The following is a 25,547-nucleotide window of genomic DNA, read 5'->3' as shown; positions in this document are numbered from 1 at the left end:
CTATGAAGTTTGGAATTAGGTACTCTCAAAAATGTGATTGTTAGTTGCTTGGCTACACGGATAGTGACTGGGGAGTTTGTTTGGATGATCGAAGGAGCACTTCAGGAAATGTTTTTTTCCTTAGGTTTGGGTTGTCTCATAGAGTTCAAAGATGCAAGAACCAACGGCTCTTTCCTCGTCAAAGGCAGAATATATTGCTGCCACCTCCTTCGCATGTCAAGCAATATGGTTACGAAGATTACTTGCTGATTTCGGTCAAGAACAGAAGGTTGCGATAGAAATTTTTTGTGACAACAATGCTACTATTGCTATGATAAAAAATCCAGCATTTCATTGAATGACTAAACACATAAATCTTCGCCATCACTTCACCGGTGATCTGGTTACCAATGGTGAAATTTATCTCAAATACTGCAGTACACATGAATAGGTGGTTGATATTCTGATGAAGGCCCTCTCCTCTGACAAGCATGCTTACTTTAGTTCTTAGCTCAGTGTTTGTAACTTTGAATAAAGGGGGGATTGATGAGGTTATTCAAAATTGAGCTTGACTTGGTATTATTTTATTGTTACTAGCATTATCTTATTTCCTAGTTTTCAGTATCACAATCTGTTAATTGGCATTTGTTGGTCGTGCTCATATTTTTAGGAATTCAGTTGCTATGTAAGCCTATAAAATGGGTACATCAATTTCAGATTAATTGTACACAGCTTTTGTTTTATTCTCTTCAAAGTACTCTAATTCTTGTGTTCTATTTCCTTTATTCAGTCATCATTTTATCTAATTGTGCTAATTTTGCTCCAACATTTTAACGACTTTCTCTCTCTTTATTTCTTTTCATTTTTAACACAGCGCACACCTCTCATGCCTGAACTGACTTGCAAAAGGAAAGGGGACATGCGAACAACTGATGGAGAAAATAAAAACTCAATCAATGGACCAAACATAGAAGCTAGAAATCAATTTCTCCACAAACTCATTATTCCTTAAGCTGTCCTTCTCTCCTCTTTCGAATCTAAATCTAACTGGCCTCTCCATCATCTAACCCTATCAAACGAACCTACCGTGAAGGAAGTGAATGCGAAGTTGATGAATTCCTAGATCTCTCTATCAAATCAGTTGGCGAGATTCTTAAAAGAATTGGCTATAGCCATATAAGTTGAAGATCCGCGTCAGTTGAATCACGAACCTTTCGCCATCCTTTAGATGTAAAAGAGAAAGCTGAAGTAGAAGGTTGTGCTTCGTCGTCCATGGAAGATTCAATTAGCAATTAAGGTGTTTTTCTAAAATAAATAATGAAAAGCAAAAGGAGGCCATTTCTGTTACCAAAAAAGAAAGAGGCCATCATTGTTACCAAAAAAAAGAGGCCATCACGTGGTAGAGAGAAAATTCGTTTAGAAAATTAATTTAAAATAAAAAACCCATGTGTAAAGGTGGGTTATGACATGGAGGAGAGAGAAAACTTATACAACAAATTTCATTTAAAATACAAAGCCACGTGTTAAATACGTGGCAATCCGGCCACCGAAAATTGACAATTGCATTAAAAGGCATTTTACTGTTACAACTATAGGAGTTTAGGTATTTTTAAGATATAAATTGAAGTTGATACTCCATTAAGTAATTGAGTATATAATTTAGATCCTTCCAGTGAAATTAACCCATCCATAAATGTTAAAGGAGTGTTTGGAAAGCCAATGTTATAGTCAAATATCATATATCATATGTTTATCGAGAAGCCAGCACTTGTGCTAATTGGATGACCTATTATGGGTCAACTTTGGTTATTGGGAAGCATGTGTTTGATACCCCATAGACATTACTAAGTTTTCTCTTGCATGATCGCTGCAGTATATATCAAATCAATATTTTGTATATAAAAAAGAAAAAGTTGAAAAACTATCATTTCTAGTGTGACGAGATGTGATATTGTTAAAAAAAATATAAATTTTAGGGTGCCATAAGATTAATTTTTTAAAGTCCTGGCTAACACAATATTTTAAGATTCTTTTTGTTAAACTTCATAAGTTAAGATTATATATTCCACCAATTATTTTTTAACATTACCTTTTTGTTTTCGTTTGTGAAAGAGAAAAAATTAGACATATGGCTAAAACCCGACCCGAGTCCATACCCATCTTGACCTGGATCTAAAGCCCAAAAGAATAAGGGATTAGCCCATTCTAGGTTGTTACTACAGGGCCGACACGACATCATAGACAATATTGGCGGGAAACTGCTACTCAATTTCCCGCCACAAAGAGAAGCCAAAGTAGCTAGTTTCTGTCCATCGTCCTCGCAATTGGCTATTTCCCTTCTACCAAAACACCTGTTAGAGTTTCCATTTCCTCCAAACCTTAGCTGATTTTGAAGAAAAAGAAGGAAAGAAATCGAAAATGGACGCGTTTGGCGGTTACTTCTCCGACGTTATGGCAGAGGCCGTGGAGAAGGTTTTCCTGGATTTTCTCAAGAGGTTCTTTTGTCTCGATTCCACTTCTGTTTCTCTCTAATTTGATGTTTATGGATTTAAAAATGAATATTAATGTTGTAAGTTTTTCCATTTGACATTTGGATCAGCTTTAGACTAGATGGGCAAAATAATATGGGAGAAGCCTATTACGAGGCAGAAATTGAAGCCATGAGAGCCAGTGAATCCACTACCATGTTCATTGATTTCTCTCACGTTATGCGTTTCGATGATGATCTCCAGAAAGCTGTTGCTAATGAGTACTTGAGGTATCTCAGATTTCAGCCATTCAAAAACCCTATTTTCCCAATTTTACTGATTTGTAAAATATTTATCTTTAATTTTAATTTTAGGGTTGAACCTTACTTGAAGAATGCGTGCAAGAGGTTCGTTATGGAGATTAAGCCTCAATTCATATCTGATGATAATCCTAATAAGGATATTAATGTTGCCTTCTTCAATATCCCTTTCTCTAAGCGGTATTCCATCGCTCCCTCATTCTGCTACAATTTGATTTTTCTTTTCTTTTATTTTCTTCTCTTTTTCTTTTCCAGTTTTTCAAATTGGCATAGTATCTTGATATTTAATATGCTCTCTTTACTAAGTAATTCTATCTTTAATTTTGGTTCTCTATGCTTGACATGCTTAGAAATGTAACCAACGCATAGAAGTTCTTTGCATTCTACAATAGATGAGTTTTTTTATTTAGCTTTTGAACACTGTTGTAAATCATTTGCACTTATTGGATATTTAATTTTCAGGTTGAGAGAGCTAACTACAGCAGAAATTGGCAAACTAGTATCTGTGACTGGAGTGGTGACTCGCACAAGTGAGGTGAGGCCAGAGCTTCTGCAAGGAGCTTTCAGGTGTTTGGAATGTGGTGGTGTCATAAAGAATGTTGAGCAGCAGTTCAAATATACTGAGGTCAGTTCCGCTTAAATGTTATCTTGCATCTTCAGTCACAAAATGGTTTTTCATGCCTAATCTAACACGTGCAACTGTAATTTGAAATTTTCAGCCGACAATATGTGTAAATGCAACATGCAATAACAGAACAAAATGGGCGTTGCTCAGACAAGATAGCAAATTTGCTGATTGGCAGAGGGTCAGAATGCAGGAAACTTCAAAAGAGATTCCTGCAGGCTCCCTTCCCAGATCTTTGGATGTTATTCTTCGCCATGATATTGTTGAACAGGCCAGAGCTGGTGATACGTAAGACAATTTCTTCTCACATAATCCAATCAATTTGGTTTTTTGGTTATGCATTTATTCCATTTTGATTTATAAGTGGACTTGTTTAATTATGTGACCTAAATTTGTCTATGCTTTCAGGGTTATTTTCACAGGTACTGTGGTTGTAATACCAGACATATCAGCCTTGGCATCCCCGGGAGAGCGAGCAGAATGTCGTCGAGAAGCACCTCAACGTAAGAATTCTACTGTTGGACAAGAAGGCGTGAGGGGTCTGCGAGCATTGGGAGTGAGAGACCTCTCATATCGCCTTGCATTTATTGCTAATTCAGTGCAGGTTGGTCTATTATAACGACTGTGATGCTGGGGCTATGATTATTTGTCTTACATAGTTATATGTATTTCATTAATGCTTCTTTTTTAGGTTAGTGATGGAAGGAGGGATACTGACATCAGGAATCGAAAGAAGGATGTTGACGAAGATGACAACCAGCAGTTCATAGTAAGTTCCTTTGCACTGGTTTTGTCATTTTCAGTGATATTCTCCATTTGCATTATAGATGATAGGTAATTTGGTCATCATATCATATTTAGTTAATGTTAGAATATCATTGATTTCTGACTTAATGGATAATAGTATGATTTATTAATGTTGTTTTATTGCACTAATTGAGTAGCTGGCCATATGTTCATATGTGGTAAGATGCAATTAAGAGCTCACTTCATTTATTTCAGGCAGAGGAGCTAGATGAAATTCAAAGAATGAGAAATACCCCTGATTTCTTCAACAAGCTGGTTGATAGCATTGCTCCAACTGTTTTTGGTCACCAAGATATCAAACGAGCAATTCTTCTTATGCTCTTGGGCGGTGTCCACAAGTTCACTCATGAAGGCATTAACCTTAGAGGTGACATCAATGTTTGTATAGTTGGAGATCCCAGCTGTGCAAAATCTCAGTTTCTCAAGTACGTTGGACTTTTCTTTTCTGTGTTTTATTTTTCAATCTTAGTTTATGCATGACGGTTCAATTTTATATCTTGGTCCATCCATTCACAGGTACACTTCAGGTATAGTCCCTAGATCTGTCTATACATCTGGGAAGTCCTCATCTGCTGCTGGTTTAACTGCAACAGTTGCCAAAGAACCCGAAACTGGGGAATTCTGCATTGAGGTAGCATTTAGTTTCTTGCTGTTTTGTTCATTTAGAATCACTGAACCTTGTGGAGTTTCACCGGTCATGGCACCTCTTTATGACATCCTCTGGATATGATATCATTTTCTTGTGAGTTTTGAAATAGAATTGAAACATAGAATTTTCATTAGTGCTATGGTTATGCTGTTGATCTCATTATTAATCTTAAAGAAACAACCCAAGTAAACAATTTTCAAGCTTTGTTATGTTATTATTCATCTGTTAATGTTGGAGTTGTGGTCCTGGAGGATTATTTTGGATTCATGAAGCATACACCAAGAAGGAACACAATTTATTACCTGTTTAATGTTTTGAAATTCCCGTTTAAAATTGAAGTGCAAGTGAAGTTAATTATGGCTTGAACTAAAAAATTTAATATAAAGTAATAAATTTTTGAATAGAACATGAGGACCAACCACGTGATCTTATTTCTTTGATTCCTTATTTTGTATCCATTACAGTGGGTATGACCAACTGCTTTCACTTTATCTGCCTCAATGTCTTGACTCTTCTTATTTGGTATCTACAGGCTGGTGCACTGATGCTTGCTGACAATGGCATTTGTTGCATTGATGAATTTGACAAAATGGATATCAAGGACCAGGTACTACTCTGAAAATCTGTCCCTTCTTTGATTAATACAATGTGTATGAACTTCTGACATAGATATTAATGGATGTGAAGGTTGCAATTCATGAAGCCATGGAACAGCAGACAATAAGCATCACAAAAGCAGGAATTCAGGCAACACTTAATGCTCGAACATCAATCTTAGCTGCAGCTAATCCTGCAGGAGGACGCTATGATAAGTCTAAACCACTTAAGGTGAGAATGTTCTTTTACCTGATTTAATGCCTTTTGACTAGTTAACTAAAGACTAGCATACTGCCCTCATTGTGGTTATTTTATAATAAATTTCCTTGTCTTTTATGTTTCTTTACTTTTATTTGGGCTAATCACTTTGATATTTTTTTTCCCAGTATAATGTGGCTCTTCCTCCTGCAATTCTTTCAAGATTCGATCTAGTTTATGTGATGATTGATGACCCAGATGACCAGGTTGATTATCACATTGCTCATCACATTGTGAGAGTTCATCAGAAACATGAAGATGCACTTGCTCCTGCATTCACAACTGCTCAACTGAAGCGTTACATTGCATATGCAAAAACTCTGAAGCCAAAGGTTTGCTTCTTGATCTTCTCATGTTAAAGTTGTAACATTTTGAGCAGGAAACAAAGTTTCTGTTGTTCCTTGTCTCATTTTAAGGCCTCCAACTTAACTTTTCTCATTTTAACCAAACTAAATATGAATGCAGCTCAATTCCGAAGCAAGAAAACTTTTGGTGCAATCTTATGTTGCTCTGCGGAAAGGTGACACAACTCCTGGTAGTAGAGTTGCTTATCGCATGACGGTTAGACAGCTGGAGGCATTGATCAGACTGTCTGAAGCCATTGCTCGAAGTCATTTGGAAAATCAGGTTCTTTTAATTTGTCAAACTATGTGCCAGCAACTTAAGATCATCACATATATTCACTTGAGGCTAAAGAGAGCACTTTTTCACAGGTTCAACCACGTCATGTTCGTTTAGCAGTGAGATTGCTGAAAACATCCATCATCAGGCAAGAAAATTTGATCCATCCATATTTACAAAAATTTATAATTGCATGTATGCAAGTATCCCCATAACTTTGAATAGTTCTAATGTGATTGTTGTTTTCCTGTGCAGTGTAGAGTCCAGTGAGATTGATTTATCTGAGTTTCAAGAAGGAAATCGTGATGATAGTGATGGTGGCAATGATGGAAATGGTGACGCTGATCAAGGCGTTGCTCAACCAAGTAATACTGAAGCTGGGCCAGCTTCTGGAAGTACAGGTGGAATTCTTAGAACCTATTTTGTTTTTTATTTACTTCCTTGACCATTTTTCACTTAAACTGGGTTGATTTTTCAGCAGGTAGAGATGGTTTGGCAAGTCAACAGGGTAAAAAACTTGTGATAAGTGAAGAATACTTTCAGAGGATTACACAAGCCCTGGTCTTGCGTCTTAGACAGCATGAAGAAGCTGTAACACGAGATGGTAAACTACAAGAATTAATCCTATTTATTTGGATTATAGATATGATTTATTTTTTGTATGCATAATTATCACTAGTTATTCCAGAGTTTTATATCCATCTAACTTCAGTTATTTGCAGCAGTAATATTGTTAATATAGTAATGATATACATCATACCCTATATACAGATGCTCTGTGCAGAGATTGAAACTACTCTGTTATAAGTCATAATTTGTCCCCCTAAACTTGTTGTCTTGACGCATTTTTTGGGAAATTATAATTTTTCAGGGACTGGGCTGGCTGGAATGAGGCAAGGGGAGTTGATCAGATGGTATGTGGAACAACAGAATGAGAAAAATAGCTACAGTTCCGTAGAGGAAGCAAAGAATGAAGCCACGAAAATCAAAGCTATTATAGAGGTAAAACTAGAATAATCTTAATTCCTTTCAAGAGTTTCAAATGCTATGTTTCGAGTGATAAATGCTTGTATTGCAGAGTTTGATTCGCAGAGAAGGCTACTTGATAGTGGTAGATGATGGCAGGCAGCCAGAAGCAGACGGCGAAGGTGCAAGGCAATCATCATCTCGAGATGACAGAATATTAGCAGTGGCTCCCAATTATGTTGTAGAGTGATATGATCTGTTCACAGCTGCTGAAACACGAGGTTCATCCATTGTTCCTAATCTCACAATGTTATGTATTTAACTTCTCCAAATGATCTGGCACATTCACACGGTGTGTTTGTAGTTATATTATGGAAATGTTTGTGAATGTTGCCATTAAAACTACAAATTGTAGGGTTAATTTCCAAAGTCCTAGGTGTAAGCTAGCTAACTGAGCGGAGAGTTAATTCTTTTTTTTTTTTTTTTTTTTTTGGCTACTGGGGGATGTTCATATTAGGCCAAGGCTGGAAATCCAGAAAGGTGGAGCTTACATCTCCCAGTTCGACCGGATGGATAACAAAGTTTTGGAGTCGGTTCCTTGTCTAATTTTCAGTCACCTTGTATAATTTTGTGTGGTTGCTGCTTCTGTAGTTGCTCTTTTCTATACAATTTGTTGACAGTTGACACATTGCGAGTCTAACAAGACTTCACCTACCTACCCTATGTTTATACGTGGATAAAGGATTGAGATTGAACATTGGTTTGAGTTGTTTCACGCATATAGGAGGGGTTTGGAGCGGACGACAATTCAAGGTTACAGTTGAAACGGTAAAACAAGTGAAATTTCTAATTGTCAGCAATGTCCTTTAACTGACCTGATCTAGTATTGCTACTAAGTTTATCAATGGCATTTCTTTAGCATGAGAATTACAGCCCCTTACAGAGTGATTGATATATGTCGATTAGGCGGAGAAGGGTGAGCAATACCCGGTTCTAGCCGTATAGAGATTCAGTTTTGGTTCGGTTTGATTATGATTTTTGATTTTCAGTTTTCAAAACTAACTGAAATGCTATTATGTCTTTGAACTCGTAAGAGTTCTTTTGACAAGTGTGAGGAAGCGAAATTTAAGTTGCCTATTGATTAATGTGGCCATCCAATCTGATCTATCAACATGTTTCCGAGATTGGCAGAGACTTTTCAGTCGAAGTAGCAAGCTTTATGAGACTTAATTTATCACCACCTCGACCTACAAAAGTTAAAAGTATCATGGAATCAAAAGCACGAACTACAGCACCTGTCATTAATGCTAATAATGAATGAATCCATCAGTGGAACTAAATTGCCAATAATCCCCAGAATGGTCATACAGCAATTTGAACTACAGGAAAAGGCATTAACATTTTAAAGTTATATAAACAAAAGACGTACGAAGAAATAACTTGAAAAGAATAAACTTCACTTCCTGGGATATAGATGAAATGCCAATTCCTATTAGGGGAACAAGTCTCATAGGGAATGTATCTAGAAAATTGGCAGAGGGGTCAAATAATAAACTAAAAGAAGTTATCAAAGCAAATAAAGAAAGTCTAAAATCTGTTGAAAATTGTAAACTTTTGTCATTTTAAAGTTCTTGCTGCTAATATGATAAAAATTAAAAATCCTTAATTACCAAAAAAAAAAAAAAAATCCCAATTAACACACAGCTTGTCATTTTACACAATTTAAAAAAAAAATCTCAAAAAAATTTATAATTTTCTTTTTCTTCCAAAAAGTAATAAACATTAGAGGAAATAAAATAAAGAAAAAAAAGATGAAAAATGTTAAAGTTTTGATAAAATTTCGTGATGTAAGATATACAATTTTTTTTTTTCATTTTTCAAGAGCTCTTATAACGATTAGCTTCCTTATGTTTTATTAAGTTCACTTCAATAATTTCAAATACTGAACCTTGATAGTAAAATCTTTTCATTTATGATCCAATCCAAATATTGAATTTTGATCGGTGAGATTAATTCTTAAATATGTTATGTTAAGCTATTAATATGAGGTGATAAAATTAAGATTACAAATTAAGAATATATATATCTATATATATATAATCAGGACGTGTAATCCTCTTCCAACCCTACAGACTAAAAGTTTTTGGTCCTTTTAGCAAGGTTTGCGTCCTGGGATTGAACTTGTATTCTCACTTTTATGGAATTGAGATTACTTTCTACCTCAATTAACACTTTATTGGTTTTTTTTTTTTATTTTAATTTTACATTCTCCTAACTTAAAAGAGCAAGATAAAATTTGATTGATTTTCTGAATTTATAGATTTGGAACGAAGAAACGGTTCTATTTTGTAATTAATTTTAATTTTCATTTGACTCCATATGGGTTCGAATTCATACTTCACTGAATATTTTTACTCTTTTAAATTCCATCATCCCTTCCAAAACAAATCTTTTATCAAGCAAAAAATGCTGGAAATATTGAATTTAATTATATTTTAATCAAATTCATGTTGTTTAGTTGTTTGCCTAGTGATAGAGATGAACTCAAAAAATTATAAAGAAATGCCAAAATTACTATTTGTGTATTGATGGGATGCCCTTTCTAGGTTTTCATACAAGTATTTACTATATTTCTTAAATTGTAACTAATTATGTATATTTATGCTAAGAATCTTATCTATGAATGTTGAGCGAGAATCTTGGTAATTAATGACCTTTAATGACTCTTTTGACCGAGCGTTACTTTATTCAAATGAATATGAACATTGCACGGTCTTAACTGGTTGCTCAGAACTTATGTCGCTCGGTTCTTAGACTTGCTCGTTACAAATTAATAATTTGTTCCTATCAAAAGTCCCTCCAAAATAGCACGAATCATTTATGTTCGGTCATTTCAATGCTCATTCCAACACTTCAAGCTATTTTCGAACACCTATTTATGTTGTTCATCCATGTAAGCCCTAAATGTCAGATCATTATTAGTTCATGCCTTGTCTTTAATAGATGTGACCTTTGGCATTATCAAAGCTCTTGAAATGATGCGCTTCTTTAATTCATCATTAAGTGGTGCATTTTCCATTTTAGTTTTGCGCCTGTTGACATTCCATTTTCTCTTGGCATCTCTTCTAGTTCCCTCTCTTGATTATAAATTGAACATGGAAGTGCTCTCTATTGATTTTGAATTTATATTACTACCATTTTCATTTTCTTTTACAATTTTCCATAAGATTTCCTAAGAGGTAACTTTTTCTCTTTCTAATTTTGCCTTTTCTCCTTTTCTTCTCGTTTGCTCTTTTGCTTTTTCGCTTTCACAACATTATGAGTTCTAGTACTCCCCTTCCTGAAAAAGGCAATGCTATTGCCATTGAAGCTTCTTCTTCTTCTTCTTCAAGCTCTGAGACCACCAAATCAAGTGGTTTTCCCTCTAGCCGTCTCTTCGCTGCTATGGGAGCGGTGGACCAAGCTTCTGGGATTTCACCTGGTAAATCCAAGCTTACAGTATTGTTATTAGGGATAGGAATACTCCTCCTCGATTGAATAGAACTTGCAACCTTTTGTTTAGACAAAAGCCCAAGAGGGTGCAAAAAGGAAGAAAACTAGCACAAGAATAGAGAATAGGGTGTCAAATTTAAGTTCATTATTTAGGGGAAGATGACATGGAAAGACTTAAAGTAAAATAGTCTTGTTCTTGACAAATTTGAGTTACTTCCCATGGGTGGAAATGTTCGGACAAACTCCAAACAAAGTCCCAATTTTCTTATTCTGTATGAGGAAGATCTGAGAGCTGGTGTTCGCCTTCCTCTCCAATTAGATTTATGTGACTACCTTAATCAGCTCGGTATCACGGTGTCATAGCTCGCCCCAAATAGCATCAAGATTGTGCTTAGGTTGAGCATCTTAGCTCGCCAAGCTAATCTGGAATTTTCTCCATATGTAATTAATGGGTTATATTCCTTAATGAGTCGTGAAAAAGAAGATTATTCTCATCCCTTTGCTCGAGGCGGTCTTAGTGTTTTGAGGGGATGCCCGGGTCTATAAAATGGAGATGGAAAGAAAAATTTTTTATAGTGAAAAGTTCGAAAGATTTTGGGGTGAACACCTATTGGTCCCGAACTGTGCCAATTTTTCGGGAAGATAGGTTATATATGAACTAATGGGGAGAAAGCAATTATAGATACTCTTGCTAAACATGCCTATAATCTCCTCCATCTTCTAGATTTACTTGCATTGGAATACGCCTCAACTTGCTCGGAAAAACGTCAAAGAAGAAAAAAATCAAAAAGGTATATAATTGGCTCTTTGTCTGTGCTATCCTGAATTGACTTTTAACATTTTACTTTGTTCGATAAATATGGTTGGCAGAGATTTTGCTAAAAAGCTTGAGTAAAAGAGAAGGAAGAAAAGGGAGATCAAAGCTTTTGCTCAGGTCAAGAAGAAAGGAGGTGGACTTGTGCTAAGAGATGAGGAGGAGGAAAATATTGAAACACCTCCACCTCCTAGCAAAGCTACACCCCCTATTGCTCCTCTTGCTGATTCGGTCACTTTGGAGCATCCAAAACTTCCTGAATCAGGAACAAATCTTGATGATGCTGCTTGCACCTCCTTCAGAAGTTGAAATTGTTCATCTCTCTGCTTAAGATGACGTTCCCCTGACTAGAAAGAGGAAAAGATCTCGAACAAATTTTATCGAAGAGGTTGCTCAGCCAGAGTCAGCTCAACCAGATGTAGAAAGATATATCAAAGTTGTTCATGGAGCTTCTGCATCCTGTTCTCAGAGTCCAGTAAGTAGGGACTTAACTTGGTTGTCACTCCTTTCACAAGGCTGGAATTATGCAGACTCCATGGAGGAGAGCACTATTTTCGATAGCATGAATTGTAGCCTTTTCTTTGTAAGTATTATAATATTATTATTTTTTATAGGGAAACTTATAATTTTGTCCCTGTAATTTGCCATAAATTATTAATGTGTCCTTGCATTTTGAAAAATATGTTATGATATCCTTAGTGTTTGATCCGTTACATGATTATGTCCTTCCGTCCAGTTTTATCTATTTTTTAGTGCAAGTCAAAGAAGAAAGCCCCAGTCAGATGAGAGAGAATATAAAATGTCCCCAAAACACCCTTAAGAGTTTTTGTCGAGAATAAATTCTCTCTCACACGCACAATAAAAGCAAGCCGCAAGGAAAAAAAAAGGTGAATAAAGAAGTAATACAATTAGAATCGCAGAAACAATAATAATCAACTTCTAAATCATATATGTTTTGTACCAGTTGAAGCTTAATACCTGAAATCAGTCCAGAAATAAATTGTAAAAATTAATCTTTCAATCTCTGCTGCAATTTAAAACAGTAAAATTTTCCTCAATCGGAACATTTCAAACAATACCCAACTTTTGAAACTTACAAAAAAATCTCAATTAAAACATAGCTTGACAGCGTATACAGTTTTCTCCATGGCCGCTCTTACATAAACAGCTAAAGAACAAGTTTTTTGATAGAAACCCAAAAAATATATATATATATATATATAGCAATTGCAAACAGAACCCATGTTGTGGAAAAGTCGATTTAGAGGATCCAAACGAAATGAGATCTTGATGGATGAAATGCAAAAAGCCATTGAAGGCGAGAAAGTATAAGACTTTTGGTGTATTCTGGATTGAGGTAGACTTTAAAAAGGAAACTGGAACTTTCAATTAACATTTAATGAGGGTAATCAATTGTAATGAGGGCCACTACCATCTTTTCCACTATTTTTAATAGTTAAAATTAGATAAAATGAATGGAAGGACAAAATTATATAACGGGAAAAACATTAGGGATATCGCGTTTAATTTTTAAAATGCAATGATAAATCAGTAATTTGTGGTAAACTACATGGATAAAATTATAATTCTCCCTTTTTTATATCATATTAATGCTTTTCTTGCTATTCACTTTTCTTTTGGCGTAACCAGCTTGTTCATCAAGTTGCTGTTATGAGGAAGAGAGTTCATGATCTTCGCAATCACTGAAGTATCCAAGAATGAGGCTATCCAGGTGGTAGAAACTGCTACGGAAATGATGGAAAAAAGTGCTACAACTCATAGTAAAGAGATGCGCGCTTTGAAACAGCATTAATGATGAGTACAAGAAGGTGACAGATGAGACATTAATCACTAGCTCGAGAAATATTCAATTGGAGAAGGAAAAGACCGAGCTAGAGTAAGCCAAAATATCTATTGAGCAAGAAAAGGGTGAGTTGAAGGCTCAGTGCAATCAGCTGAACAATGACTTGGCACTTGCTTAGAAGGAGGTAGATGATGCTATGAACAATATAATAAATTCACTTGATGGTTTTCAAGACCGAGTCATTTCCTAATGATGATTTTAATTTTATTTCTAATATTTCCATCGTTGTTACTTTCGAAGATCTTCCTTCTGAGTAGATTAAAGAACAAGTTGTTCAAGATTAAGTAGATGATCCAACTAATTGTAATGATCCTTTTAATTGAGGATTTTTTTTTTTGTTTTGGATGTACATATTTTATTTGAATGAAGAATTCTTCTCGTTTGGCCCTTAAGTATTGAGCTTTCTTAGGCTCACGATTTGTTATTATGCGCATTATCTATAAAGCATTTTGCTATTTTGCTCTGTATTTTTTATATCTTTTCTAAATGGAGAATGAGAAAATCATATGATAAATTTTCTTTTATTTCTTCAGGAAAAGTCAGGAAAAACCTATTTGTTAGGATCATTCTATTCCTTTAGCTTCCCCGAGCTACCCTTCTTACACCTAATTTCCTAAGATCCTAACACTTAGGTGAAAAAACCTGTTCTTCCTCTAATTCCTCTTGTTCATATAATGTATTTTCGCAAATTTTCTGCGTTCCATGTTCAGGGCAATTCTTTTCCATTTATAATTTTTATTTTGTAGGTGCTCGGACCTATTTTTGTATCACTTCATAGGGACCTTTCCAGTTCGGTACTAGTTTGCTCACTCCAACAGTTCCTCCTGTAATCTCTATTTTTTTAAGAACTAAGTCTCCCACTCATAAGTTTCTAGCTTTCACTCTTTTATTGTAAAATTTCATCATCTGCATTTTGTATGCTTCAGCTCGGATATTTGCTTGATCTCTTCGTTCTTCCAGTGGTCCAATACAATTCTCATTTGTTCATCATTTTTCGTTGTGTTGTGATGTATAGTTCTTACACTAGGTGCTCTAATTTCTACTAGGACAACAGATTCTATTCCATAGACTAGAGAAAAAGGGGTTTCTCTTGTAGACTTTCTTGGAGTTGTTCGGTATGACCATAGCATGTTCTTTAATTCACTCACCCAATTTGCCTTTTCTTCATCTAATCTCTTCTTTAGTCCCTACAAAATAATTTGATTAATAACTTCTATTAACCCATTCATTTATGGGTGAGCTACTAATGTGAAGTGTAGCTTGATCTTCCAATTAGAGCAAAAGCTGCGGAAATGTTATGAGTCGAACTGCTTTCCATTGTTCGTGACTATATTGTTTGGTACTCCATAACAAAAGATTATATTATTTTGAAAGAAATATATTATTTTTCTTAGTGTTATTATGGACAATGACCTTGCCTCTACCCATTTTGTAAAGCGATCCACTACCTCTACAACCATAAATTTTTTCTACCCAATTGTCCTAAGGAATGGAGCCATGATGTCAATTTCCCATTATGCAAATGGCCATGCTCTGCCTCAAGGTTGTAGTTCAGTCGCAGGTTACAGAGGTACTCTATTATATTTCTGGCATTGTTGGCATGTTCTGACTTTATTTTTCACATCCTTCTTCATGGTTGGCCACTAATACCCAAGAAATGTAATTTTTCTGATAAGTGTGTTAGCTCCTTCATGTGCTCCATATAGTCCCTCGTGTACTTCTTTGACAGTATATTCGACTTCCTCTTCATTTATGCATTTTGCCCATGGATCGGCTTTAGATCTCCTATATAACATTGAATGCTCTTAAGCATAATTAACTGCCTTCTTTGAGATTTTAATTGCTTCTTTTTTTTCTGCAGGAAGGATGCTGTGATCCAAATATTCCATAATTAGCTTCATCCATCCTTGTAGTTGTCCCACCATAAAAGTGCATTCTTGATCAATGCTCGCTTGCATTTGGATTTCTAGTGGTATTGTGTTGTTCACCCATTCGATCTTTGATGTTGCCATTTTCACAAAATTATCTGCCTTAATATGTTTTGCTCAGGATATTTGATGTATTTCCTTGTCTTCTAATTGTGATAACAATTGAATTGCAAAGGCTTTATACTTTACAAGAATTGGCTCTTTGACCTCGAACTTCCTTGTCAACTGATTGACCACTAATTGTGAGTTAGAATAAATTGATAATTGTTCAAGCCTTACCTCTTGTGGTAACTTGATGCATTCTATTAATGCTTCATACTCAGCGACATTGTTGGTCACTTCAAAGTTCAGTTGCACAGCATACTGAAATTTGATTTTGTTAGGCCCTTGCAATATGATTCCTACTCTTGCTCCTGCTTGATTTGCTGCTCTGTCTGTAAACAATTGCCAACACCATTTCTGTTTGACTTGTTGTTGTTCTTTTGCTGGGCTCCCTGTTAATTCTAGGATAAAGTCCGAGAGTGCTTGTGCTTTTAGGGTTGTTCGGGGCACATATTGAATGTCGAATTCCCCAAGTCGTATAGACCACTCTACTATTTGTCCTGAAGTTTCAATTCTATGCAATATTTTTTTCAAGGGATAATTAGTCTGAATGAAAATTGTGTGTGCCTGAAAGTAATGTCTTAACTTTGTGGAAGTTATTAACACAGTGTATGCCAATTTTTCTAGATAAGAATACCTTACCTCTGCTCCCCTTAGCACTTTACTTACGTAATAGATTGGAAATTGCTCGGTGCCTTCTTCTCTAATCAAAATCGAAGCTACTGCCTCTTCTACTACTGAGAGTTACAAATACAAGGCCTCGTCTGTCTTTGGCTTGTTAAGGAGTGGTGGTGAAGAAAGAAATGCCTTTAACTCTTCAAACGCTTTCTGACGTTCATTTGTCCTTTCAAAATCTTTTATATTTTTTATGGTTTTGTAGAATGGAAGATATCTTTTGGCCGAGCAAGATACAGATTGCCCCAAAGCTGTAATCTCTCCATTTAGTTTCTGAACATCATTGATTGTTTTTGGAGGTTGCATGTCCAGTACTTCTTTTATTTTCTGAGGATTTTCCTCAATTCCTCTTTGAGATATCATGAACCCCAAGAATGTTCCTGCAGTGACACCAAAAATAAATTAGTCAGGATTTAATTTCATTCCATACGTGTGCAATATGTCGAGTGCTCGTCCTAAGTCGGATGCATGATGCTTGGCCTTTTTGCTTTTGACTATCATATCGTTGACATATACCTCAACTAAATTTCCAATCAAATCTTTGAACATTTTGTTTACAAATCTTTGATATGTTGCTCCAACATTTTATAGACCGAATGGCATGACTCTATAACAATAAGTGCCTCTACCTGTTATAAAGGCTTTTTTCTCTTCATCTTCTTTGCTCATCTCAATTTGATGGTATCCTACAACTGCATCCATAAAACTATACATCTCATATCCAGTTGTTTGGTTAACGTTCGGGACAGGATATAAGTCTTTAGGGCATGCCTTATTCAAATCTATAAAATCCACACATAATCACCACTTGCCATTTGGTTTAGGAACAAGAACAACATTAGCAAGCCAAGTGGGATATAAAACTTCCTGAACAGATCCTGCTTTAATTAGTTTATCCACCTCTACAACTATTATTTTTTACCATTCGAGTGCATGATTTGTTTTTTTTGTTTTATAGGTTTACTATTGGGGTCAATACTGAGCTTATGGCTCATTACCATTGGATTAATTCCCGTTATGTCACTAGCCTACCATGCAAAATCACTTTTACAAATTTTCAAAACCGACAAAAGATTTTATAACATTACCCCAGTGGTGCTCATCCCCACTTTTGTTTTCTTTCAATTCTACTTCAATTGGGGTTGCCTTAGGCTCTGGATTCAGTTCTATTTGATCTCGCAGAATATCAAAGGGTTCTACACTTTCTTTTGCCTGTTTCTCCTTCTCCTTTTGCTGCTCAGTAATTAAGGTAGGCAATGAATGGTGCGAGCTTTTCAGAGCAACCATATATGTCTCTCTAACAGTCGTTTGATCTCCCCTAACTACAATAATTTTGTTATTAATAGGAAACTTCAAGGTTAGAAATTTAATTGATGTACAAGCATTTAAATCATATAATAGAGGTCTTCCTATGATGGCGTTGCATGAGAATGGAATGTCCACCACCATAAATTCTGTGTAACGCTCCATTTTTTTTCCTGTGTTTTAATAGTTTACCGGTCTATGAATAGTACCACCGGTCCAGAAGTTGGTATTATTTTTTGTCCGAAAAATTACTATTTATGTTTTATATTTTATTTAATATTTTTGGAGCATGTATGCATAGTTTTTATGGGTAGAAAGTAAGTAAGGAATATTTTTGGAAAATTTAGATACTTAGTGAATAGTGAATTATGGTGTTATATTAAGTAAGGAAATTTGAGCAATTATTTTTTTATGGAGGAAAATTGAGGAATTATTTTTATGGAATAAATTAGAGACTTTTGTGGAGATAAATAATATTTTGAAGGAATTTAATTGGAGAATATTTGGAGAGAAGACCAAAATAGCCTCTAATTTGGAGAAAAGACCAAAATACCCCCTTAGTTGCTTTAATAAAGCAACTATCAATTATTGAGCACCAACTTTTGCCTTCTTCTTCTCCATACACGTTTCCTTCTTCTCCTTCTTCTTCTTCTTCTTCTTCTTCTTCTTCTTCTTCTTCTTCATTTTCTTCAATTCCTACTTAGTAAACACCCATCCAACTTGATTTAAGGCATAAATCTTAGAGAGTGAAGCTAGAGAAGTAATCTTTGGTGACTAATTTCAAGGAATTTGGTGATTTTCCTACTTGGGTCAAGTAAGTGATTTTATGATAAGTGAATTATTTTTGGATTTAGAGTTGTCTTTTAGCATATACATGCTTAACCATGCTCCAATTACTTCTTTTCTTTGTTTTCTTTGTTTGATTTTGAGTTTCTTCCATGTAGAGGGTGGAGAGCCTTCTAATAAGGATAAAGGCAAGACCAAAGCTTGAGAAGCTTTGATTAAAGCTTGTTAAAGCTTGTTTTGGAGGTTAGTGTTCATAAACACACTTACCTTACTCAAATTTTGATTTTGTGCCTTTATGCTATTATGTGTATATTTTGAGATTTTGTATGAAATGATTGGTTTGTTGAATTTTGGTTGCCATTACATGCTCTTGGATGATGTTTGATGAGTATTTATGTTGTGGTAGACATTTCTACCTTGTATCTTTGTGGTTCATGTTCCTTTCATGGCTCAAGTAAACTGAATTTGGGAAAAACGAGATTTTAAGTGAGATTTAGGACCATTTTTCGGTCCTTTATAGTTTCCATTTGTGTCTGAGTCCTTCATAAAGGTTGTAGGTCTATCTCTTAGCTTTCCAACCCATCCTCTTGTGTCCAATTTGGAGATATATAACTCAACTTATGGCTAAAACACCCAAACTGACTCTGTTTGTGTCGGGCCACATGCATCACTGACATTAGTGCCCATTTTGACCACTATAATGACAAGATTAGGTTCTGAGTTCTTCATAAACGTTGTTTCCTTGTGTCTTGAGAATTCTCTCATTCTAGATTGGTTTAATTTGAGTGTGGGGTTTAGTAGGAATTCAAGAAACAATGGACTTGGTTCTGCTGAATCAGGTCTGGTCTGTCAGTCTGTGTTCCTAGCTTTGTTTTGTTATCTTCCATATTGATCTGGGCTGTGATCCCTTCATAACATTTGTAGGATTTTGTCTTAGCTTTCTAACGACTCTAATTTCATTTAATTTGGAGACCCATAGCTCCGGTTATGTTTTAAAAACACAGCAAAGGTCCATGTTATTTTTATGCTGGAAATTTTCTATGTTAAGTCATTTTGTTTAAGTATGAGAATTTTTATGAATTACTTAAGTTTAAATTAAGTTTTTATTATGAGAAGACTAAAGAAAATGAATTTTATGAGAAATGTTTTTGGGCTCTAATATACTTGGTGTGAATTTGATGCATGATTTGATTTTATTATGTATGATGAGCATGCTCGGCATTTGATGCCATTATGATAAGAAGCTATGATCATATGCTAGGCACGTGGGTGTCTTATGTTAGGGCGGACGCGCTCTATATGTTATGAAAAGGTTGGCGACCTAAGGCCATTATGAATAAGCTATGAAAACTTATCTGCTTCTTTTTCTCCTAAGTGTATGTGAGCCCTTATACAATATTTTTAAGGAAGTGAAATAAATGAGATCACATTATGTTAATAACTCTTAATTTACCACAACTTATTTATGATATCAAATGAATTTCTAAAGCATGATGTGTTGGTGTGCATATGTACTGCATGTTCAAATTTAATGATTTTATGTATATAAATGATTGTTTTTAAGTATGTTGTCATCACAACATTGGTTTGTTATGTTTTATGAGCACCACTGAGTTTTATACTCAGCGCGTTGATTTTATCACGCGCAGGTTGGAGATTGTGCTTGCTGCTTAAAGACCTGAAGAGTAGAATTAGAGTTGAAGAGATCTTTTGGTAGTTGATTAGTATTTTATGTAACTAAAAATTTTGGCATGTATAACGATTACATTTTTGAAGACTGTATTATTTCATTTATAACTTAAGCATGTTATTGTAAATTATTTTGGTGTATATATATTGGGAGATAAACTTGGACTTATTTAATGGTTAGAACATTAGATGTTGATATATTTAATGAATGTATTGAAGTGATAAATATTATAATGTTAATGAGGAACTATGGAGTTATGAAATTATAGAAGTGCTATTGTGTTGTTATTGGAGTTTGATGGGGTTTGGAGTTTGAATTTGGGAGTGCTTTGTATTCATATGTTTGGCAACTTCTATTTTTAGGGGAAACTCTTGAAGTTTTTCTGTAGGATTCTCCCAAATCATTTTCAAAACAGAATACTATTACTTGCTAAACTTGTGAATACTAAGTCACTTCTAATTCATAATATGATTGTTTGATTTATATGTAGGTTAGGACGGTGCCTCCGGCACCGAATGTGGCATCCACCGTCGGGTCTTTTGGGATCAGGCGGCGGGTGTTACATTTAGTGGTATCAGAGCATAGGTTTAGGCGGTTCTCGGACTATATGCATATATAGGCATTTATCTATTTTGAAGTGAGAGTATGAGTAATTTAAGTTAAGTACATGCCATATTGATTTGGTTTGGAACTTCTCTCTGATGCGAACCTTTTGGTCTTTGTAGGAGTTGAGTGATGTCTCAACATCTGTCAGATGAGGAGGTGGATAGTTATGTCCCTCCTATTGGTGGTATTCCTGTTGGTGATGCCACTATTGGTGCTGTGGGTTCTGATGCAGAGCACACCTCGAGGGTGGGGCAAGCTGCTGCAGGTCCTGCTGGGCCTAATCAGGATACATTTGTTCAGCAGTTTGTTGCTGCTTTGAGGCAGGCAGCAGGAGCTGTTCCCCAGGCTCCAGTTGCTCCAGCCCCTGTTCCAGTTCGTCCCCCTATTGAGAAACTGAGGAAATATGGAGCTGTTGAGTTTATGGGTAGAAAGGATGATGTGGCTTCTGCAGCAGAGTATTGGCTCCAGTCTGTGGAGAGGATATTGGAGCATATGCAATGTCACCTGTAGACAGTTTGGTTTGTGCCACTTCCTTATTGAGAGAGGAAGCTTACCAGTGGTGGGATACTGTATCACGGACAGTTAGTGCTGAGCAGAGGACTTGGGACTTCTTTCTTTTTGAGTTCAGACAGAAACATATTAGGGAGCTTTACATTGACCAACGTAAAGCAGAGTTTTTAGCATTAAAATAGGGCAGAATGTCTGTGGCTGAATATGAGAGAGAGTTCATTCGGTTGAGCAGGTATGCTACTAAGATGATTCCTACTGAGTCTGATAGATGCAAGCGCTTCAGGAAAGGCTTGCATGATGAATATCGCATGCATCTAGTTGCTCATCCTCATACATCATTGTCTTCCCTAGTGAAGGCAGCTTTAGAGCTTGAGGAAGTGAGGAATGAGCAGCAGGTTAGGAGGCAACGGAGTCAGCAGGGTCAACAAAAGAGGGTTCAGGGTATGGTATCTGGACAGACTTCTGGGGCTCAGTCTAGTAGTAAGAGGCACAGGGGTCCATCACAGACCTGGTCTAGACCGATTCAGAGACATGGACAGGGTACTCATGGCAAAGTAGCTCCACAGACCACATCTGTTGCTAGTGGTGGAGGTGCTACATGGATTGATATTCCGCCATGTCCTCAGTGTGGAAAGAATCATCCCGGGGTTTGTAGGAGATTTTCTGGGGCATGCTTTCGATGTGGGTCTACAGAGCATTTGCTTCGAGACTGCCCTATGACTTTGGCTAGTGCAGCTCCTCAAGTAGGGAAGTCGGCTCCTTATGTTTCGAGAGGCAGAGGCAGAGGCCGTGGTGATACAGGAGGCACTGGGAGTCAGAGGCCAGTTTCAGAGACAGTGGAAAAGCTTGAGTCCAGAGCACCTGCTAGAGCGTATGCTATCCGGACTAGGGAGGAGTAGGATGCCCCAGACGTTATCATTGGTACATTCTCTCTCTTTGATATTTCTGTATATGCTTTGATTGATCCTGGCTCTACTCGTTCATATTTAGGCATACATGTGGGTAGATTGGGTAATATGCATGCTGATATGTTAGAGCATAGTATTGAGGTTACTAATCCCTTAGGTCATAGTGTCGTAGTTAATCGGGTGTATAGAGATTGTCCATTGGTAATCTATGGCCATGTGTTTCTGGGAGATCTAATAGAGTTGCCTTTCCGGGAGTTTGATGTGATCTTGGGTATGGATTGGTTATCTAGACATGGAGTTATGATTGATTGTAGACTTAAGAGGATTACACTCCAGACTTCATCTGGTGAGGAGATTGTAGTTGTGGGTGAGAGGTCGGATTACCTCTCTAATGTTATTTTTGCTTCTACTGCTAGAAGATTGATCCAGCATGGTTGTGAGGCCTACTTGGCCTGTGTACTTGCTCCAGAGTCAGAATCTCCTAGTGTCCATGATATACCCACAGTATGTGATTTTCCGGATGTGTTTCCAGAGGAGTTGCCTGGTTTACCTCCTGAGAGAGAGGTTGAATTTGGTATTGAGGTTATGCCTGGTACTGCACCGATATCCATTGCTCCATATCGGATGGCACCTGCTGAGTTGAAAGAGTTGAAGATACAGATTCAGGAATTGCTTGATAAGGGGTTTACTCGTCCTAGTGTATCTCCGTGGGGTGCTCCAGTATTGTTTGTAAAGAAGAAGGATGGATCCCTTAGATTGTGTATTGATTACAGACAACTTAACAAAGTTACTGTGAAGAATCAGTATCCATTGCCTCAGATAAATGATTTGTTTGATCAGTTGAGAGGAGCTAGTGTATTCTCGAAGATAGATCTGAGATCAGGTTATCATCAGCTAAGGGTGAAGGCATCAGATGTACCTAAGACTGCTTTCAGGACACGTTACGGTCACTATGAGTTCTTGGTAATGCCGTTTGGTTTGACTAACGCTCCTGCAGTGTTCATGGATTTGATGAACCGGATCTTTCATCCTTATTTAGATCAGTTTGTGGTTGTGTTCATCGATGACATATTGGTATATTCTCGGACTAGAGAGGATCATGATCACCATTTGAGAATTGTACTTCAGATATTGAGAGAGAGACAGTTGTATGCTAAGCTGAGTAAGTGTGAATTCTGGTTGTCTGAGATTGCTTTCTTGGGTCACATTATTTCTGTTGAGGGTATTAGAGTTGATCCGAAGAAGATAGAGGCAGTGCTTGAATGGAAGCCACCGAAGAATGTGACAGAGATTCGGAGTTTCTTAGGATTGGCTGGTTATTATAGAAGATTTGTCAAGGGATTTTCTCTCATTGCGGCTCCTTTGACTAGGCTTCTTCAAAAAGATGTCAGATTTGAGTGGAATGATAAATGTCAGAATAGTTTTGCGAAGCTTAAGATGATGCTTACTGAGGCTCCAGTGTTGACACAGCCAGTTTCGGGTAAACCGTATGATGTGTATAGTGATGCTTCACATAATGGATTGGGTTGTGTGCTTATGCAGGCGGGCAAGGTAGTTGCTTCTAGACAGCTTAAACCACACGAGAAGAACTACCCTACGCATGATTTGGAGTTAGCAGCTATAGTCTTCGCTTTGAAGATTTGGAGGCATTACTTGTATGGTGAGAAATGTCATCTGTATACGGATCATAAGAGTCTCAAGTATCTGCTTACTCAAAAGGAGCTTAATCTGAGACAGCGCAGATGGTTAGACCTACTTAAGGACTATGACTTCACCATTGATTACCATCCGGGTAAAGCTAATGTGGTAGCAGATGCACTTAGTAGGAAGTCCTTGGTTGCTTTACGTGCTATGAATACGCGATTATCTGTAGCTAGTAATGGTGCACTCGTGGCAGAGCTTATGATTAGACCTAGTCTACTTCAGCAGATTCGAGATGCACAGAAGGATGATGAGACAATTGCCTTATGGAAAGACCTAGTCAGAGATGGAAGGAAAAAGAGATTTATGATTAAAGATGACGGCTGCTTGTACTTTGGGGATCGGATTTGTGTGCCTAAAATTTCAGAGCTGAGGAAGAGTATCTTAAAGGAAGCTCATAGTAGTCCCTATGCTATGCATCCTGGCAGTAATAAGATGTATCAGGATTTGAAATCACAGTATTGGTGGCCGGCGATGAAGAGGGATATCACAGATTATGTGTCGAGGTGTTTGACGTGCCAGCAAGTGAAAGCAGAGCATCAGTTTCCTTCTGGTTTGTTACACCCTACTTCTATTCCAGAGTGGAAATGGGATAAGGTTACTATGGATTTTTGTGACTGGATTGCCTTTAACTCCTAAAAAGAAAGATGCTGTATGGGTAATAGTTGACAGATTAACTAAGTCAGCACACTTTCTTCCTGTTAGGACCGACTTCACCATGGAGCAATATGCAGAGCTGTATATAGATGAGATAGTGAGATTACATGGGGTTTCTTCTTCCATCATTTCAGATAGAGATCCGAGATTTACTTCTAGATTTTGGAAGAAGCTACATGAGGCCTTGGGTACTAAGCTGAATTTCAGCACAGCTTTTCATCCTTAGACAGATGGTCAGTCAGAGCGGGTTATTCAGATTTTGGAGGATATGTTAAGAGCTTGTGCTATTGAGTTTGAGGGCAGTTGGGAAAAGTACATTCGACTTGTAGAATTTGCCTACAATAACAGTTATCAGTCGAGTATTCAGATGGCCCCTTTTGAAGCACTATATGGTAGGAGATGTAGGACTCCACTGTGTTGGTCAGAATTGAGTGAGGGCAAGATGGTAGGTCCAGATTTGATTTGGGATACAGAGGAAAAGGTCAGAATTATCAGAGATAGATTGAAAGCAGCTTCAGATCGTCAGAAATCTTATACGGATTTGAAGAGGAAGGATATAGAGTATGCAGTGGGAGATAAGGTTTTCCTTAAGGTATCTCCGTGGAAAAAGATATTGCGATTTGGAAGAAAGGGTAAGCTTAGTCCTAGGTTCATTGGTCCATATGAGATCATTGAGCGTGTGGGTCCATTAGCCTATAGACTAGCTTTACCACCAGACCTGGATAGGATACATAATGTTTTCCACGTATCTATGTTGAGGAGGTATCGGTCCGACCCATCACACGTAATATCAGTGGAATCTGTGACTATAGAGCCAGATTTAACTTATGAGGAAGAGCCAGTGAGGATACTTGCTAGGGAAATTAAGGAACTAAGGAATAAGAGAATTCCATTGGTAAAGGTTTTTTGGAGAAACCATAAGACCGAAGAAGCTACCTGGGAAAGTGAAGAGATTATGAGACAACAACATCCTCAGTTGTTTAATTCAGGTGAATTTCAAGGACGAAATTCTTTAAGGGGGGGGAGAATTGTAACGCCCTATTTTTTTCCTGTGTTTTAATAGTAGTTTACCGGTCTGTGAATAGTACCACCGGTTCGGAAGTTGGTATTATTTTTTGTCCGAAAAATTACTATTTATGTTTTATATTTTATTTAACATTTTTGGAGCATGTATGCATGGTTTTTATGGGTAGAAAGTAAGTAAGGAATATTTTTGGAA

General features: G+C 36.7%; 1 protein-coding gene and 1 long non-coding RNA gene across 3 annotated transcripts; both read left to right on the top strand.

Annotated features, from left to right (window-relative positions):
• Positions 1 to 2,273: 2,273 nt before the first annotated feature.
• MCM6 (minichromosome maintenance (MCM2/3/5) family protein) lies at positions 2,274 to 7,976 on the top strand. 2 transcript variants are annotated; one of them, XM_020680347.3, is made up of 18 exons: positions 2,274 to 2,474; positions 2,579 to 2,737; positions 2,822 to 2,947; positions 3,230 to 3,392; positions 3,487 to 3,680; positions 3,801 to 3,996; positions 4,084 to 4,161; positions 4,395 to 4,624; positions 4,716 to 4,830; positions 5,381 to 5,455; positions 5,536 to 5,676; positions 5,832 to 6,035; positions 6,169 to 6,330; positions 6,417 to 6,472; positions 6,580 to 6,725; positions 6,806 to 6,928; positions 7,196 to 7,326; positions 7,403 to 7,976. In XM_020680347.3, exons 1-18 carry the CDS (start codon positions 2,398 to 2,400, stop codon positions 7,538 to 7,540), a joined length of 2,514 nt encoding a protein of 837 aa, XP_020536006.1. In that variant the 5' UTR covers positions 2,274 to 2,397; the 3' UTR covers positions 7,541 to 7,976. The 2 variants fall into 2 exon arrangements, with proteins under 2 accessions (XP_020536006.1, XP_012075497.1); XM_012220107.4 differs by having other exon boundaries at positions 2,275 to 2,474; positions 6,803 to 6,928.
• A 2,285-nt stretch (positions 7,977 to 10,261) lies between these two features.
• On the top strand, positions 10,262 to 12,288 carry LOC110009807 (uncharacterized). The gene is made up of 2 exons (XR_002284682.3): positions 10,262 to 11,573; positions 11,653 to 12,288. It is a non-coding gene; the product is annotated as an uncharacterized LOC110009807 (long non-coding RNA).
• The last annotated feature ends 13,259 nt before the right edge of the window (positions 12,289 to 25,547 follow it).

Source organism: Jatropha curcas, chromosome 10 (genome assembly GCF_041381405.1).
Source record: "Jatropha curcas cultivar XTBG-Jc1 chromosome 10, XTBG_Jcur_1.0, whole genome shotgun sequence".
NCBI lineage: Eukaryota > Viridiplantae > Streptophyta > Magnoliopsida > Malpighiales > Euphorbiaceae > Jatropha > Jatropha curcas.
Note: the sequence above shows the minus strand (reverse complement) of the source record. Positions and strands in the feature narration are given on the sequence as shown.

Bases quoted from the DNA above. Each gene is read 5' to 3' on its own strand.
- MCM6 (XM_012220107.4), top strand. From the start codon at position 2,398: ATGGACGCGTTTGGCGGTTACTTCTCCGACGTTATGGCAGAGGCCGTG. The intron at 6,036-6,168 runs GTTTGCTTCTTG...ATATGAATGCAG, and splicing joins CAAAAACTCTGAAGCCAAAG to CTCAATTCCGAAGCAAGAAA. The intron at 6,726-6,802 runs GTGGAATTCTTA...TTGATTTTTCAG, and splicing joins GCCAGCTTCTGGAAGTACAG to CAGGTAGAGATGGTTTGGCA.